Raw genomic sequence first — 18,941 nt, 5'->3', positions numbered from 1 at the left:
GATGCAATTAAACACAGCAATTCAGAATATATAGAGTTAATGGATTCAGACGATTTAAACTTTCGCCCAATAGTCGCTGGAACTAACTGTGAAACAAGTCGTTTAAGTTCTTTATTGGATATCTTGTTAAAACCGTTTGTAAAATATGTCAATAGCAATATAACAAATAACATAGATTTCCTAAAACATATACCGTCACAAGTTCCAGAGTCAAGTACATTAGTATCATTTGATGTAATTAATTTATATTCTAATATACCGCATACTCTTGGTTTAGAAGCCATTGATTATTGGCTTCAAAAATATCCAGATTCGGTTAATGAAAGGTTTTCGCAACGGTTTTTTAAAAGAAGGCATAAAAATAATACTTGAAAATAATAACTTCAATTTTGATGATAAGTACTACAACCAATCTAAAGGGACTGCAATGGGTACTAAATTCGCGCCAACATACACTACATTGGTAGTGGGATTTTTAGAACAAAAACTATATGCAAGAATTGGATCAATTTATAATGATGAATTTCTTTCTTTTATAAAAACATTTTGGAAAAGATTTCTAGACGATTGCTTTATTTTCTGGACAAAATTTCCCTATGAACTTCAAAACTTTTATACTATTTTAAACAACTTACATTCGGATATCAAGTTTACAATGCAAACAAGCACACTCGAGTTACCATTTCTTGATATATTGATTATAAAAAACAATACTGAAATTAATACTGATATATATTACAAAGAAACTGATTCTAAACAATATCTTAATTTTACCTCGTGTCATAATAAACACACAAAGATAAATATTCCTTTCACTTTAGCGAAACGGATCTGCACCATAGTTTCGAATGATAAACTTAAACTAAAACGTTTAAATGAACTTAAGCATTCACTTATTCAAAGAAAATATCCACAATCTATTATAAATACAGGTATTAAAAAAGCACTTTCCATCCCTAAACATGAATTACTTTCAAAATCAACACAAAAAGACAAGAGTAATATAATTCCATTTATTTCAACACAAAATCCAAAAAATAAAGAACTGTTTGGCGTATTAAAAAACAACATTGACATTTTACAAACAGACCCGGTTATGAATAAAATAATTTCAAATCAGAAGATAATAAAATGTAAGCGACAGCCACCTAATTTAAAACGTCTGTTAACCAAATCTTACTTTTCATCTCAAGAACCAAGAGTATCCAAATGTAATGACTCTAGATGCGCCCTGTGTGGTTATATTATTGAAGGGAATTCTTTTGATTTTAATGGCAAAATGTTCAAAATAAAAACTAATATGTCATGTGATATACAAAATGTGATTTATGTATTATTATGCAATGGATGCAAACAATATTATATAGGCCAAACTGGCGATAAACTTAGAAATAGGCGATCTGTCCATGAACAACAAATGCGAGACCCCTCAACAAGACAGATGCCATTAAGTAAACATTTAGATGAATGTTCACATAATGAACCAACATTTAAAATATTTCCATTTTATAAGCTATTTTCGAACAATATTTCAGCTAGGTTAGCAAAAGAACAACATTTTATACATGTATTTAAACCCAAATTAAATTTCATTTAATATTTATTGACGTTATGACGTCATAATTGATATGACGTTATCTCCATGACATTTTGACGTTGTAATATGTGACGTCGTCAGCGAAAATCAGTCTTGTGTACGCTGACGTTTATGTCGGGAAATCGCGAGATAAAAATGCATTGGATATTTCGTCTTTTTCATACAATTTCTCGGCTCATAATTTATGACATGCTTTGAAAATTTCCACAATATAGCATGAATATGTCCTTTAAACACTGGCACATTTGGTGGTTTGTAATCCGCTTATTTAATTCAAATTATTCCCCTTGAAAGACACTGTATCGTTTGAGCAGTTCACAGGTAGCGCAACCAATCGTGATACATCGGCTATCTCGGATTCCTCCTATTTTATGAAATAAATCGTCTGCTGACCCAGAGTGGTAGCGCAACCTGTCTCGTAGTGTTCATTTTCAATGGCTATTAAACGCTGTAAATCAAAATGACATCGTGTACTAATGGATGTCTTCAATCAAAGAAGGTTCGGAAATGATATTTCCACATGCTTAAAATAGGTAAGTGAAAGATATATGTGTATTTTGGCTTTGTGATTAATTTTCGCGACTCGCAAGTTTGACCCGGAACTCGGCGGAAGTAAACTGTACGATAGCAACTGAATTGTTTACATGAAATGGTGGAAGATTTAAATTTGACTTTAAAATATCATGTCTCAATTTATTAACACCAACACTATTCCATGTGAAATTTCACAAGACCAGGACACTTCGTTTTTAAATTTAAATGATTTATCGAATGTAAATGATCTTTATTTTGAAACTTCTCACCCCGCTACTCAAGATTTGTTTGATGTGGTAGATGATTATGAAAGCACAGGAGTTTGAAATTCTATCAATATAGCTAATCTAATGGCTACATAAAAAAAATATACCCCTATATAGTATAAGACTAGTCTTTATACTATATAGGGGTATAAAAAAATTATTTAGCCATTAGATTAGCTATATGGAACAGACTCCTGTGATGGAAGTGACCTTGAGTCAAACCATGATGAGTCTGATATTGATATTGATGTAGAAGCTGTCAAAAAAAAACATCAGATACTGCGTTTATTGAACAGTCTGAACTTCATGTGGCAGATGATGATAAACAAAACAAATTTAAGGTTTACTTTTTTTAAATGTTTAAGCACAAATTTAATTAATAATTATTATTATAAAAAAAGTGTTATGTAGATAAATAACCAATAATTTGATATTCTACAGGTTGGGAAGTTACGGTCTTGGCGAACAGCATTCTCACTTTCAGTGTGACAACTGTTGCGGCCAAAATAAAAACAACATAGTCATCTGGTACCTTCTGTGGAGAGTTATTGTAGGTAATAACAAGCCCTTAGTTATTGTGTTTCTGATAGCTTTTTTTTATGTTGAGAAATTAATTTAGCTAAACCTGTTGTTAAAAATATTTGTTTGCAGTAATGCAATTGCAAAATGGTAAAGCATGTTGATATGTAGTAAATATATTAAAAAAAATATTACTCTGGTATCAATCCCAAAAGGAAAATTCTCTTAAAATAATATATTGAAATGAGTCAACATTCTTGGGTCAGTCAATTACTACAAAATACATATTCTAAATTGTAGCCTGACCTTTTTAAATAATTATTTTTTAACATTTCAGGTTTACACAGAATCATCACACTAAGCTTTATGTTGATAAGACATACAAAGTTTACACCAGATTGGCACTTTGGCATCTGGAAGTCAAAGTGGAGGTAAATTCCTTATCACAGTATGGTGTATGTGACCTGCATGATCCTTCTTGATAAACCTTGTTTGCATTTCCATAGGTCTATCCAGTAGTTCTGCCATGTAATAAAATATAAAAATAATAAAACATAAATCAATTAAAAATAGTGTGTAGGTACTTTATGTCAGTCTTGTAACAGGAAAATAAATATTCATTTTAATAGTTTCAGCTGTTTTATTGGTATGAAATTCTTGATATGGCAAACAAAATCCCATGCACAATCATCCTTCAAACTTTGTAGTTTTCTATTACAACAACAACAACAAAATAATAATTTGATAATAGGAAAACTATATTTTGCAATTGTTTCTTAATTAAATGGTAATCTTGATACAGAAACTTCAATGCAGAAATGTTGTCTGATGTCGCTGCGTCTGTGGGGTTATCGTCAAGGACAGGCCTCAACATCCCCCAGCTTGTGGGGGACTCTTCCAATCCTGTTGTTATCTAAGACAGGAAGGATTACTTTACGACATTGTTTCACCACATAAAGAATGTCACCAAATTTCATCATTTTCCATGTGTCAGCGGAGCATCCCGGTGTTGTGGAATGCAGGGAGTTTAGTGACTCACCAGTAGTCAGAATCACTCTCAGGAAGGTCTCGAAAGTGAATGTTAATGTGAGCTGTGACAACCTGCCATAAGAAATGTTTGCAAAGGGCTTGATCTGGACCATCAGTGGTATTTATTTGAAAACATTCATGAATTCTGTCGCATAGATGAAACAAAAACTTGACATGTCCGAAACGTGCTACTGGTGAGCAACAAAAAACAGACTTTGCCCCCCCCCCCCCCCCAAAGAAGATGCATTAAGATGCGCATCTGATCTTCTCTGATGGTGCCACAACAATTACATACATCATGTATCAGTGTTTATTTTGGCCAAGGTATTGGGTGATATATTTTCCCACAAACAATGCAAAAAATCCTCTATTACTAGGAAAGCTAAAACATGTATACGATTGCTAAATGTGTCAGTTGATACAGGTTTTGAAATGTTCAATGCAAACTTTTGTTGTTCTAATTGCACAAGCTTGTTTTCAAGTTTTTTATATCTCATATTTACAAAACAAAAATCATTTTTTCCATGTAGATCTAACCATGCAATTGTTTTAACCTTATGGACACAGACTGCCTATCAGAAAAACTGGAACAAAATAAGTGTGAATATTGTATTTATTTATGTTTTACAATGAAAATCCTATATTTTTGTTTGTTTGCTACATTGTTTCCATGGTAACAAAAACAAACAATTTTTATGTTTAAGTAATTGTTTATTTTGTCTATTTTTCTCTATCAGATATAATGATAAATAATGATTATTTCATTTACCGAAACATTTAGTATCCAAGTGTACTTTCAACCAACACTTTTCAATGCTGTGTTTTTCCATTATGTTGTGTTTGAGGTTACATTATACTTAAATACACATGTAACTGAATAAAAAAAGGAAATTGTTCATGGAACACACACATTATTGATTGTTATCGTTTAACTAGTTACAAAACAGTGAAATTAATGTTGTGTTTGCCTTTAAACAAACACTTGATTGAAAATACAATTCATAGATTTATAAAAGGCGTGATTGTGTGCTCTGGTGATTATTAACATGTTGATTGGTTACCATAGCAACACAAATGGTACATTTTAAATGTCCATAATGCTGTTGTCAGTTTATTGCACTATAATTATGTATTTGACTAAAGGAAAGATTATTGTTTTAATAAAACAATGTGCTTGTTGTTTGAAAATTTTCGTTGTTTTTTTGTATTAAATGACAACTTTTAGTGACGGTAAAATGTAGCGTTGGTCACTTTGGAAGGTCATAAAATTAGTTTTGAATGTGATAAATAAAAAAATCTATATCATTTTTGTGAACTACAATTTTCAGAGAATCCAAAATTGCCAAAAAGTCAAAATGTGATTTTTTGAACACAAGACTGATTTTCCCAGCTTTGGTCACATATATTGTATTATGCCCTGATGAGCTATGCGAAACGCGTTGGCTAAATCAATATATATTTAAAATCCCAGACACGTGTTTTTACTTTTATTATATAATATTCACAATCTGGATTATTACATTTTACTTATATAACTATATATATATATATATATATATATATATATATATATATATATATATATATATATATATATATGTATATAGCTGACAAAAGCGGGCTTTTACTGTGATGATTGCTTCCCTATGTATAAAGATCATCACGGTCATATGGAACAATTTTATTGGCTAACTAACTCGAGGCAACGAGTTAGTTTAGTCGGGATCTCGAGAAAGCTTAAATTCTCTGCTTTTTGGTTTAATGCACCCTTCCTTTATTTACTGCACCGCTCTTTTTTTAAATCGCACTCATCTTTTATTTAGTTTTACACTTCCTCTTTTTTCTATCTCCTTGCCTCGACTTAGTAACTCGTTGCCAAGAATAGATGAAGAACCTTCCGTAATGTGCGTAGGTTCGTAAATAACTTGAGCAAGACCATATTCAGTACACCAAGAATCAAGTTTTCGGGCTTGTGAGGGTTGATTGCTGTAAAGATTAACGTCTCCGGTTATTATAATATCGGATATACCAGTTTCGATTGCCAAACCGATGGAGTCATCAATTAACTTAGTGTATGATACATCCGCGTTTGGTGGTCTATAAAATAACCCAAAAAGAACATTCATTTTACTCTTAAAGTGTAATTCAATCCAAATAGTTTCTAATGCAGTAAGTTAAAGATCCAGTCTACGTTCGTAGTGTATAAAATCTTTAACATATAGCATTACCCACCGTGGCCGTCCTGAGTTCGATCTTTACGTTCCGGTGATTGGTATGGAGGGATAAGAAGTTCGTCAGTTACGATTGAATTATTAAGCCAAGTCTCGGAAAAAGATAATAAATCAAAATACGAGAGCTCTGTTGTGAGAATGTCAATCTTGTGCCGTATACTTTGTACATTATACTGAATAAAAAAAAGTTGTTTTGCAATGATAATATATCAGTAAAATTATTGGACTCCGTGACAGAGGATTTAGAAGAAAAAGTTGATAACGGACCTGGGTTTAATTCGATGTCTCCAGAAAGCAACATTAATAATGTTAGCCATGTGACTAACATGACTATAAGAAATATATAAACTATTCTTTTTAAGAAATAAGAATTGGCAATCAAGCGTTTTCCAACTATCATGCGCTTGTATGGTCGTTTAATGTACCGGGACAGTTGGGATTGACTTTTGATTATATTAAGTGTCGATATAAGAGCAATTTCATTGTTGTAAAGTGAGAGCAGAAAAAAAACAGATTTAGGAATATGAAAAACAATCCGATCGCTTTGTATCTTGGTAAGATGTTATGGGTATCGATCTTTAAACATTTGAAAAATTAGGTACTGTACGTTATATTTTCGAGTTATAATAGACCAGAAGACTGCAACGAATCCTTCATCCTGTACATAGTCGTAGAAAAAGAAAATGAAAATAAAAAAAGACATAGGGAACAATATCAAAATGTATGAATTCATTTTATGAGTAAAGGTCACTTCAATAATTTTTAAGTGCTTAGTACATTTTAAACAATTGGTTATTTTGGTGATCGGTTTTCGTGGGCCAAAGACGAAGTGATGCATTCGACAGAGATAACAACCTATAATAAGTTACACATAGATTCTGACGATCACAATTTAAGTTAAAACGTGAGAATTAGGTTTGGCACGTTAAACTTGTAATAGTGTGAAAGCAATTTAAGGAAATGTTCACGTGTAGAAAAAAAGAGATTGCTAGATATACTTAATTTGGAAAACTGTCAAAAGTATTACTACCAAGAATTAAAAAATAATACGGAATGCATGTAAAGCATTAAGCTTAATCGTTAGATATATATGAACTTTTACATAATTAATACTTATTTAAGTACACAGTTATTCAAGCACACTAAAAAGCAATAAAGCATAGCAAATTGGCTCAATCAATATTAGTACATTGTTTACAAAATTCAATATGATTATAACTTAAAAATCAAGTATTACGTGCACGTTAAGACTGCTTTCATAAGAGAGAACGACTATCGTTGTATAAGGATTCTGATAATATAGTCAAAATACTAGTGCAAACTTTAACAAATATATGTTAAGCATTAAGTTTAATCCTTAGACATATATAAAAAAATACATAATTAATACTTATTTAAGTACACAGTTGTTCACGTACGTAAGAACGTGCGATTTAGATTTGACATGTTATGGTCAAGAATACTACTGCAAAAATTAGAAACAAACATGTTAAGCATTTAGCTTAAACGTTGGATATGTATGCATATTTACATAATTAACACTTATTTAAGTACACAGTTGTTCACGTGCACTAAGAAGTAGAAATGGAAAGCATAACGAATTAACTCAGTCCAATGTAAGTACATTGTTTACATTATGCAAAATGATTATGTCTTAAATATTAAGTATTACTGTTAGACTGCATACTTTAGACGTTAGATATATATGAACATTTTTATATTTAAAACCTTTTTAAGTCTACAATTGTTCATGTGCACTAAAAACAGTAAAGCATAACTTTTAGACTCAATCAAGTGTTAGTACATTGATTACAGATGCAATAAGATTATGTCTTAGATATTAAGAATTACGTGCACGATTAGACTGCACGTTTTATATTTAGGTGGATATATCCATATTTAATATATATTAATGTCCACAATTGTTCACGTGCATTTACTATTGCATATATTAGTCTTTTCAGCTCCTTCGGAGTTGTGGTATTTAAGTAGCATGTAAGTAGAATGTTGATATGTTTTGGAATATGTACTGTATTTCCACAGTTTGGTACTAAGTAAAAGTGTACATCGTACAATTTACGAACTTTCCGTTAATTTCAAAAAAATTATTATGATATGATATGATGCGTTTTTGTAAAATTTTAGTTTGTATTTATAGAATTCCACAGACTGTTAAATGTTTATACCGTTGGCATAATTTTATCTGTTCAGAAAAAAGTATCGGAATAGCACACCAACTATTAATCATTTTGATACATGTTTTAAAAATAAGATTCGCAGAAATACATGCTTTCAATAAACATTAGCCTATTGGCAAACTCAGGTACAGTCTAAATTGGCCTGGTACGTTTTACTTTATTTTCCGTACCCGGAACTATGATACAAATGTCAATTAAGGGATCGGAGAGAGTATGGGGTATGTTACGACAGCCATTTCAAGATATGCCCCCTCCAATAGAGCATATACATTGGTTCCAAAGGGGAACTGTACCTTTTGTTTGCGTTTCAGGAAGTAGATCTTTATGACGGTGCCATCCACGCTATAGCCTTCATCCGATTTTGTTCACTCTTCGTTTGTACTTAGAGAATAGGCTTTTCTCTGCGCAGAGAAATAGGGAGCACCACATGCTGATATACTAGTAAGTGGATGGGTGTAGATGCAAGAGCCTCCAGGCTATTCCCAGAGTGTTGTACTTAAGTCCGTCAAAGATCTGAAGATATTAGTAACATGCTTCTAACTAGACGTGGACACAATAATCTATCTTTGCACGTTTGAAAGACGTTCAGAGGAGAAAGAGGCTTGTGTCATGTGATCAGCTAATGTCCCTTTTGACATCCTAATGATTTTCTGTTCTCTCTTGCATTTGTTCTCTATTTAAAGAACGTGTTTAGGAACTTAGCTGTTGTGTTAATGTATGTCGTAAGAGTACGAAAGTTGGTTCCAAAAACGAAAACCTAAACTTTTACTCGGAGAAAGCTAAAATCCCACTTATTTGCTAATGTCCAAACCTGCTCATGACGTCCGTTTCTGCAGTTTGACCAACGATTTACAGCAGCGTTCCCGAATCATCGGTGAACTGACTTATAACCATTCCTGTATTCTCATTTTTTTCAGGTAACCCATCTATGGTGACAGAAAACCCCTATGGTCGTATCCTTATGTGTAACCCCTAATTGGTGATATAGCATCCGACGAGTCCTCCATTTCGACGTCGAAAGCCCGATGTAGTGGGAGCAAGGTCGGTGATACCATAATCGAAAAGTTTCCACAAGACGCCATAATACAAAGTAAAATCTAATTCAGCACGCTTGTCAAAAAACACTTGCTAACACTTAGCGGCCTGTTTTTGTAGCAAAACAACGGTTGTAATCGAACGAATTAGTAAAACATGGCCAACCTTAATTATAACCAGACATATTTTAATTGACAATATTGTTTGATTTCAATAAATTCTCAAGTTGGTTCTTCACCATAAGCTCCATTAATTTACCGTCTTGTGAAATTAAAAAATGAGTATGTAAGGTGTAGGATTACGTTTATCCTTTCCATATTTGTAAAATGGCATCATGCCGGCCTACTCAGTGAACTCAGTTGGAAAACCCCTCGATGAAAAACTTATTGAAGAGATGTAGCAAAATAGCATGAACATTGCAACGCATGTGTTGAAACATGATGTACGAGAAGCGGCCAAAGCCTATAGCTTAACTCTTCCTGCTCGAGTTTGATGTTTGTAATTCGGTCCTAATGGATTAAAAGATTTAATGGTCTTTGGTTGTTCCAAAGCTCGGTCAAAATGCTCCAACGATGTGATTCAACTTCTTTTGAAATTTTAAGTAGTCTGTTGAGTGATTTGTCAGAAATTGATACACATGCTTTTTTATTTCCTGCAACGCACGGCATGTTTTTATGTTTCATATGTTTGCTGACTGAGAATATTAGTATACTTTTCTCAACTAAGTACAGCAAACTTAATTATCTCCAGGAGAAACATCCTCCAAAGATAAACTTCGATTCTCTAAATTTGGAGCAGTCTGCTTTATTACAGATTTAAAATCATGTTTAATGACATTTGTTTGAGTATATGAAAGTATCGTCTCCCTTTATATGTTTAAATCTTTAGAGTTCTTGATTCAGAGAAGTGGTATGATGTGAAGTTATCATCAAAGATATTTAATGTTTTAAATATATTCGCACTATATATAACGAAATCAATACAATTATTTGTTATTTGAATGTCTGCTAATCGAGGGATTATCATATGAAATAGTAATTTCATCTACAAATTGCCAATACGAGTATGGTAGGCTTCTGTCAAGTCCCAGGCTGAAAGGTCTTCATTGCAGTTATAATCAATTTCTCCGATGTGTTTTTTGTTTCATTTGCAAGTAAATTGCAAAGGGACTTTTCATTGGAACCCCAGGACTTAACACTGACACGGATCAAATTATATTTATGTTTACATGAGTTATATCAATAATGGTCTCGCTTCTGTCCACAGAAACCATTTCGTCAATAGTATCATATTTAACATGTTTGATAGCGCCTTGTAGGCTGCGAAGCCCCACAATCAATATTCATTTGCGGTTAATCTGCTTATCTAGCGACAGTGCCCATGGCTTTGTAGCTTATTTGATGGATTTTATGAGGGGGGGGGGGGGAGTGATGTTTTTCTTTTCTTTTCCTGTATCCATAGCGGCTTTGTGTGTTTGACATGTATTTAATGCCCCCTGTTTTTCTTCAACCTCTTTTAGAAGTGAAATTATTTCACAAAAAAAGATGTTGCGAAATTGGGCACCATCATAATTGGTTGAGGTAACATTTTAATTGTTAAACGAAATCGTATAAGTGTGTTTATTATCGTATAATATGTATATTTCTTTGTCATGTGTTACATGCGGAATGATGGCCATATTGCCTCTTTTCCTGAATAAACATCTCTCTATAATACATACCTTACTATATATAGTAATAAATTTGTACAGTTGTTCACGCCATTATCACCATTGCGGGGTCATTATAAATATTCGGCCCTAGGGCCGATTATTTATATTCGGCCCTCAGAATGTGTGCGCGTGACGTTCAACTGGAAAAAAAAGGCGTCCACATCCAGTCTTAGCCATAAAAAAGTAAAACATCTAGGTTATTGTTCTACTCACCGAAGTTGTGTAATAACCATGTTTATTTTCGTAAAGTTTAATTTGCTTCCATGACGAGTTAAAATTCTAAACACATTTCTTCATCGCAATCCATCTCTTCCATTTTAAAGCACTGGATGTAAGCAGGCAATTCTTTGTGGATAGACATTCTTTGATCGACTGACAAAGGAGCGACTTATTCATCAAACAAATTACCCTTTTAATTCAACATCGAATTCATTCGAACAGTTAAAGAACAATTCACTTACACTTTTCTTAAATTTAATCCATCAATCAATCCTATTCAACAAATCATCGCTTTATTCGACATTTTAACGAAATCGAAAATGCAGTCTCACCAGTTTCATTCCAGTTTTATATCATATCACTGTTATTCACATTCATAATATTATAATAATCCATCGTAAACACACCCACTAATCGTTCAATGCTTAAAAAATATTTAACTGTTAAATAAAAACACTCCAATATAAAGAAGTGAAACTCCAGCTGCTGGAGCAGTATTTAATTCTCATTAAAAAATAATTAGTTGGTCCTTTATTTAAGGCAAGTGACCGATTGCCCAAACAGTACAAAACAGCACAATACAGCACAAAGCAAACCAACATAAACACAAAATAGTCCAATCCAAGTCCGATTTGTTGTTGTCCTTAAATCCAAAGCGTCTAGCTAGTTTCGTCATTTAAATTACGTCACATGAGATACGTCATAAATTGTAATTAAATCAAAGAAAATATAAGTACGGAAAGCTGGTTTTTCATAAATTTTAGTGAAGGACCAAAATAATATGATTTTATGACTCAAAACCTTGGCCCATCTATAATTTAGTATAAAAGTAAGATATATATTATAGACGTTAATACACGGCTGAGCCGTGCCGGGCACTGTTAATCGGCCCCAGGTCGCAAACGGCCCTCGGGCCGTTATGCTCCCTGCGCTGGCCGATTTCCACTGCCCGGCCCGGCTCAGCCGTGTATTATCCTCTAAGTAATGTTCGTGATAACATTATATTTTTATCAATTGACGTTGACACGTCAACTGCTTTAACTTTGAAGGACATTTAAAGGGGCCTTTTCACAGATTTTGGCATTTTTTAACTTATTCATTAAATGCTTTATATTGATAAATGTAAACATTGGATCGTAAAAGCTTCAGTAAAAAATCAAGAATAAAATTAAAAAAAGGAAAAGAACATTGCCCGGAGCAGGTTTCGAACAAGTGACCCCTGGAGTCCTGCCAGAGTCCTGAAGTAAAAACGCTTTAGCCTACTGAGCTATTCCGCCGAGTACACATAGTTGCCGTATTTTATACCTTATATAAGCAATCTTCGTAGTTTCACAAAATTTAACGACAAAAACAGAACTCTCCAAATTATTCAATCGTTTCGCGTTGCAACGCTTTATAATTTTTAGGTTTTAAAATCGTCAAAAGATGCATATAATGGCTATATTAGACCATGGTAAATGTTCAGTATTACTGTTTCCTCACAAATATCATAACTAAAACGAAAATTTGCGAATCTGAAACAACTTTTTTCAATTTTGTCAATTTACCAAAGCGTGAAAAGATCCCTTTAAGTGATGGCTTCTAATTGGCTCTCATGATATCATGCAAAGACATATTGTTATAAATATGTGAATGCACTAAGACCAGGGAGTCTTATAAAGTGATATCAAACTCTGAACATTCACTTCCGATAGTAATACTGCCGGAACTGTCAACAATGAAAAAACTGGACACCCAGGTGCGTGATTGGCGTCCAATGTCTAAATTGGGGACGGGCTATTTTCAGTACTCCCACTCAATCTCCCACCACAATCTTTCTAAGGTGTCATTGGTATGAGAGTCGTGTTCGGTGTATTATATTAGTTTCCTGTTAATGTTAATCTATTGGATACCTCAAAGATGCTTCTTTCTCTGTAGCATTACCTGAAGACTTTGTAAAAATATTACTTATGATTTGGGGCATCTGATTTAAATGAGAAGTGGCAAGAGTTTTGACACAATTTTCTGTGGATGAGATATCATTGATAGGATTCGATAGTATGGGGATCCAAGTCACATGTTTGGGAGGGACGACAATCACGAATGTAATATTTTGATCCAGTGCCGGGGGGGGGGGGGGGGTTCTCTTTGTTGGTGAACTTCACTTTATCCCCAAAAGGAATGCCATATTTATTTACTGAGATATGATCCCTAAACGGATTGCAATTCTAGTACGGTCGAGTCCTGCCTCTGCATGAACCCATTGCCGCAGTGGGAGCGAATAGGGATTTTCTATATCTCATGGAAACAAAGCATTAACTAAGCACATGTAATTGTTAATCGAACAGTTGAATTGAATGTCTAAATGCTTTTTGAGTACCTGCCTTTCATGTTATTAATAGCCTTTTTTTTAACTTTAACAAAGTGGGCAAACGCTATGTTAAGCAACGGATTTGTAATAAACCACGTTAAAGTCAAAAGTATTGGTGTCAAATATGTGTTTGTCGTATAAATAATAAATTAAAAAAATATTATTGCAACATGTCTGTATAAACGTTTGTAAGAAACATATATATTGACAAAGCAGCTTAAGATCACACCAGTTGAACACTGATTATTTATTCATTTTTATAGAAATAGTAAAGTAAGTTACTTAGTATTCCCGAGTTTAGACAAAAATAACGTAAACATAAAATCTTGATGAAATGGCGAGATATTTGCAAACTGTTCAATTGGTATCAATAAAGCGCAAAGTTTTCTAGTTCCGCACTTGAACACGAACCTACTCGTACTCTTTCCTGGCACTCTTTAAATTAGATCATTTGAATTAAATTTCTTCCATGTAGAAAAGTAAATCGTTAAACATAAGTAAACACCACAAGCATATGACAAACATATGTTCGTATTTTTCTCTAAATGCCCTGTTTATATCTATGTGAAGATATCAGTAAGATATACAGAATAATAGATAAGCCCAGGCAAACTAACACCACATGTAAGTTGAGTCATTGTAACGGTTTAATTTATTGGTCATAGCTACGATGTAAACGAAACTGCACAGACGATGCACTCAACGAAACAACTATCAGAGGAGGTAAGATTGGCCACAAAAGTTTAGCACTCTGAATCAAAGCTGAATCACGACGCATTTTTTTTATTTATTATTGTATCTAACTAAAACTGTTTCGTTTCTAGTGTTTTCTTTCAATTAAGATCGTACACCAATCATCAAAATACAATGTGTTCAGACGATTTAAAATGTTTATTTTCATAAATCTTAAATGTTTGACAAAACTAAAGAATTCTCAAAAAGTATATAGGTCCATATACAGTCGAAACCCTATGGCTCGAACTCTCTTGTCTCGAATTTCCTGATAGCTCGATCTCTGCTCGAAGCACCGATAATTTTGGCGATATATTCATATAAATTTCTGTCGGATGGCTCAAATAAGCGAGGGTCGAATCGCTCGGATGGCTCGAGCTGCTTTCACAGTCCCGTTAACAATATTCACTGATTCTTTTCTTCGCTTGGCTCGAACTCGTCTCTGGTCGCTTAAAGCTGTTAATCGATTAGGGTCACTTGATTTAAAGCTCGCCGTAGTTGATGTCAAAGCGGTAGCAAACATGTCATCGACACATTCGTTTTTGTTTTGAATAAAAGATGACTTTTTGTATAATATCTGTCGTTTTTTGTAGATGCAGTATTATTATGGCTGAAACGACTGCATCTCTTCTCTATGCTCTACCCGTACCCGTGAATGTGTTTCTCAAAAATGTGCTGATACATATGCTACTTGTTTGATTGCATGTGAAACTGTTTTAAAATATTGATTAATAAAAATATTAAGTATATATTTGGTTCTTATAAACTCACAAGCAGGAAGTAGAACGAAATATAAGCAGTATGAAAACTCTTCAACTGGAGATGTGTTAATATTGCAGTTTCATGTAAGTAAACAAAAGTATATTAGAAATCGATTGGCTCGAATTCCGGACAGCTCGAACTTTTGTTCTCTGTCACCGCGAGTTCGAGTCATCGAGTTCCGTGTGTATTACTCAGTAAACTTTGCGTGAAGAAATCACTTTTATTGGTAAAACATAAATATAAGAATATCTGAGATATTGGTCTTTAACAGAGCGTTTTCGGGAGCCACTTTGTTTTCTTGCTGTACGTTTGCGATCACGTGATTCTCCGCAATAAAATAATAATATAAATCTCACTAGTTTAATGGAAAATTATGAGAGACTAACGAGTCATCACAAATAAGGATAATTGACGTGTTTAAAATGCATGAACAAATGCGCGGTACATGTATAAGTTTTGACATCCGTTTTTGTTTTCGGCAAGCTTTCAACTATTAAGGTTGAGAAACTGTTGCTTTTCCAAAGACTAATATTGATAATACCATGTATACACAGAACAATTAAATATTACTATGTTTGCTTTTATTTTAGCGTTCAATTTAAATACCTGAATCACATATATGATAATTGAAAAGGTTGATTATTCCCCCTTAACTAATACCGCTTGATAAATGGAGTATCGCAACACTCCTTGAAGTGCTGTGGACACTGTCACCTGGTTCAAAGAGGGACACACGAAGAGCTATCAAACATGACCGATCGAATTGCGTTCTCCTATCCGACTTAATGAATAAAGTGACATTATGAGTGATTTAAGAAATTGCAAATATTTACCAAACTTGTCCGGAACGGACTTCGGTTGCTGATACAGTCTCAAGTTAAACATCGCCGTCACAATGTGGTAATTTCATGCGAATCCAAAAGGGTTTTTCTTCAGAACCATAAGTCCGTACCTGGTGGAAAAATCTAAGCGCACGGATTTTTCTTATTATTTTTTTATGTTTAAATATTCAAACGTTTTTCCGAAAGTTATAAAGTAAATAGGACTGATTTAACAATTGCATGTAAAGGTCGATTGCTCTTAGGCGATGAACAGTGCACAGCATAATTTCATTAAACAAGGCGTGTTTGACATAGAGTTAAGACAAACAGAGATGGAGATTTGTTCAAATTATGATAGCATTGCCGAATATTTACCGTCTCGAACGAATATTTGAAATGTTAAAATAAGCAAGCTGTATTTAGTAGGAAAAAAATGTATTCGCCGTATTGAGATTTACGCTTTATACAATGGATAAATGTAGCAAACAGCGAATACGAATATTATCGTTGAAGTTGATATGACGGTTATGTGCCATAATTGTGTCCGTTATGTGGAAAATATGTGTTTAGTTTAAATAGTTCGCGTTATTATCTTAGAGAAAAGAAAGACATTGAAATTGAATACATGTGTTGACACATTAAGCGGTGGGATAACTCTCAACAAAACAGCAAGGCACTATTTGTAATAGTAATGAATAGTAATCTTGCTATGTTGTTTTATTACTACTTAAATATTATCGACACTCCCCGGAGTTTCAATTTTATAAGCTTTTCATATGCAGCAATGTAAAGAATGCGTACAAATACTTTGTTTTCTACAAGAACACGGACTCTACGCTTGTGAACCGCCCAGATGTACCGAGATAAAAAAAGGGAAAGGTCGCCCTGGACAGAGTATTGTATTGATCATTGTTTACAACATACACACCGGAATTAAAACAAATACTTCCATTACTGAGTTTATTATCTGCCAGATGAATGTGTATTAAGTTCAATTTATATAAATTGTTTTGATTGTGCAACGACGATGACTAGAACTACGTTATGTTGTATATTGCTGTGCACGAGCTTGTTAGCACGTGCCTCAGTGACGCAGACGACACTACAAGTTGTTTGGATGGTTCCATTTACGTCACATCCGACTGCAAGTTTCGTTCACAATGCCTCTTCATCGGTAGCGGCATTGGCGCTTGGTTTGGAGACTATACGTAACGAGTCTATACTGCCTGGTCATGTGATTAAGTAAGTACACGTATATGCAAAGAAGGTTCAATTCATATTGAATCAGTGACGTCATTATACTTTTTTGACAATTTAAAGCCAAATCGCTTATTCGCAAAACCTTTTTTAAACGACACAGTTGTATAACAAAGTCTTTCTCAAACTTCCTCCATTCTTTTCGCATTCTTATTTTGAGAAATGTCAAATAACCGTTGACATGACATAAGTTTATATTTCATATCAATAGACGTAGGTACATAGGTCATGAACTCCTTGATTCATTCCTGGACATTCTGTTCTGAAAACAGTGATGCATGCGTCATAACTGGATATCAACCGAAAAGCAATCGAAATGTCAGTTGATGAACTAGATGAATAAAAAGCCTCGTTCTGGAAAAAATGGGCTTAATGCATATGTAGTCCACAAAGGCATATCAGAGACATCAATGTCTCCCTAAACTCAATTTTTACTTTAAAAACGAAACAAAAAATTAAACGAACAAAGTTTCGTCCCTGATTAGCCTGTGCGTACTACTCGGGAGAAAGCTCATCTTGAACGACACTTTACGCACATGCGTAAAGAACAGTTTTCAATGAATGCGACATAATTCAGCAGATCGTATAGAAACATACCAATAGAAACTACAACACTATAGTGGGTCTTTCTTTTGTTCAAGAATGTATCACCGCATACTTATTTTTTTTTCTAATAAATATTTGGATAACTCTAAGTTACGGGTTTTTGATAGTATATGGCAGTTTGGTTCAATTTATACACATGAACGTTGTTACACTATAACTGATTTTTATATTCGGAGTCTGGATAGAAACAATGTTCAAAGGATGAGGGAAAAAAGCATCATTCTTTAATTTTGGATTCCTACACTGTTGTAATCATTAACGCATCGAGCATGGTTGTATTTAATCCGTAAACAAGATTTAAGCATTACCGGGTAATTAATTTAAAGATATCAATAAAATAAGTAGAAATGACATAATATTTTAATATAGGCGCATTTACTTATACAAATCAACAATTATTTGTATTACATGACTTTTTGACGATGCTGGGACAGCAGCGTCCAAGGTTTGATAACCAGTAAAAAAAATCTTCACAATGGCGACCTATGTAAAAGACCGAGCCAGTCCGATTGAGATAACTCGATTTTTCAGTTACTTCCCTTGGCATTCGCCACTGCGTAGGAGATTGCTCGTTGATTTTCATTGATAACATTCTCCTAGCAGAGTTGTCGTTCGTGTTGATAAAGGTAAATATTAATAGAACAGCATATCCTGGGGAAACAGATTCAATAAGTGTATCATAACGTTAATTTTAAATTAGTAATTTTACATACATTTTATTTTTATGGACCAATGAAACATCTATATATTTTCTCTATTTTGTTTGATATTTGCTCTCGATTTAGTCAATAAATTGCGAATAAAACATGTGAAATTAACTTTTTACGTGATCACAAAACTAAAGAATGCGAACGATTTCGAACCTGCAAATTGTAAACGCTGCACTGCTATGATATATAAAGATAAAACAACATTTTCTTTCGTAATTATCCGTCCCGCTAACGCAGTGGTAAGGACGTTCGCTTTTTCACCTTTACGACACCGGTTCGATTCCCGCTCCCGGCGCAATGTTATATTTTGTATGTTTTGTGGTCACCATTCCTGACAGTTGTTTTTTTCCGGAAAATCTCATCC

General features: G+C 33.6%; 2 protein-coding genes across 3 annotated transcripts in view; both read left to right on the top strand.

Moving 5' to 3' along the window:
- The first annotated feature begins 1,998 nt into the window (after nucleotides 1-1,998).
- On the top strand, nucleotides 1,999-4,185 carry LOC127854745 (uncharacterized). Of its 2 annotated transcripts, none has more exons than XR_008037094.1 (4): nucleotides 1,999-2,130; nucleotides 2,839-2,951; nucleotides 3,254-3,347; nucleotides 3,719-4,185. XR_008037094.1 is itself a non-coding variant. In XM_052389805.1 (4 exons), exons 1-4 carry the CDS (start codon nucleotides 2,357-2,359, stop codon nucleotides 3,831-3,833), a joined length of 336 nt encoding a protein of 111 aa, XP_052245765.1. In that variant the 5' UTR covers nucleotides 2,214-2,356; the 3' UTR covers nucleotides 3,834-4,185. The 2 variants fall into 2 exon arrangements, 1 of the variants encoding a protein (XP_052245765.1); XM_052389805.1 differs by lacking the exon at nucleotides 1,999-2,130 and adding an exon at nucleotides 2,214-2,370.
- A 12,312-nt stretch (nucleotides 4,186-16,497) lies between these two features.
- The window catches only part of LOC127856545 (atrial natriuretic peptide receptor 1-like), a 55,198-nt gene continuing 52,754 nt past the window's right edge, over nucleotides 16,498-18,941 (top strand). The window contains exon 1 of the mRNA XM_052392862.1: nucleotides 16,498-17,246. Within this exon, the coding sequence (XP_052248822.1) occupies nucleotides 17,032-17,246 (215 nt within the window). The 5' untranslated portion in view covers nucleotides 16,498-17,031. The remainder of the gene's footprint in view (nucleotides 17,247-18,941) is intronic.

The sequence above is a fragment of the Dreissena polymorpha genome, chromosome 1 (assembly GCF_020536995.1).
Source record: "Dreissena polymorpha isolate Duluth1 chromosome 1, UMN_Dpol_1.0, whole genome shotgun sequence".
NCBI classification, from domain to species: Eukaryota; Metazoa; Mollusca; class Bivalvia; order Myida; family Dreissenidae; genus Dreissena; species Dreissena polymorpha.
Note: the sequence above shows the minus strand (reverse complement) of the source record. Positions and strands in the feature narration are given on the sequence as shown.

Excerpts from the sequence above, each read along its gene's own strand:
- LOC127854745 (XM_052389805.1), top strand. Across the intron at positions 2,952-3,253 it reads TCTGTGGAGAGTTATTGTAG|GTTTACACAGAATCATCACA; the intron begins GTAATAACAAGC and ends TTAACATTTCAG. Across the intron at positions 3,348-3,718 it reads ATCTGGAAGTCAAAGTGGAG|AAACTTCAATGCAGAAATGT; the intron begins GTAAATTCCTTA and ends ATCTTGATACAG.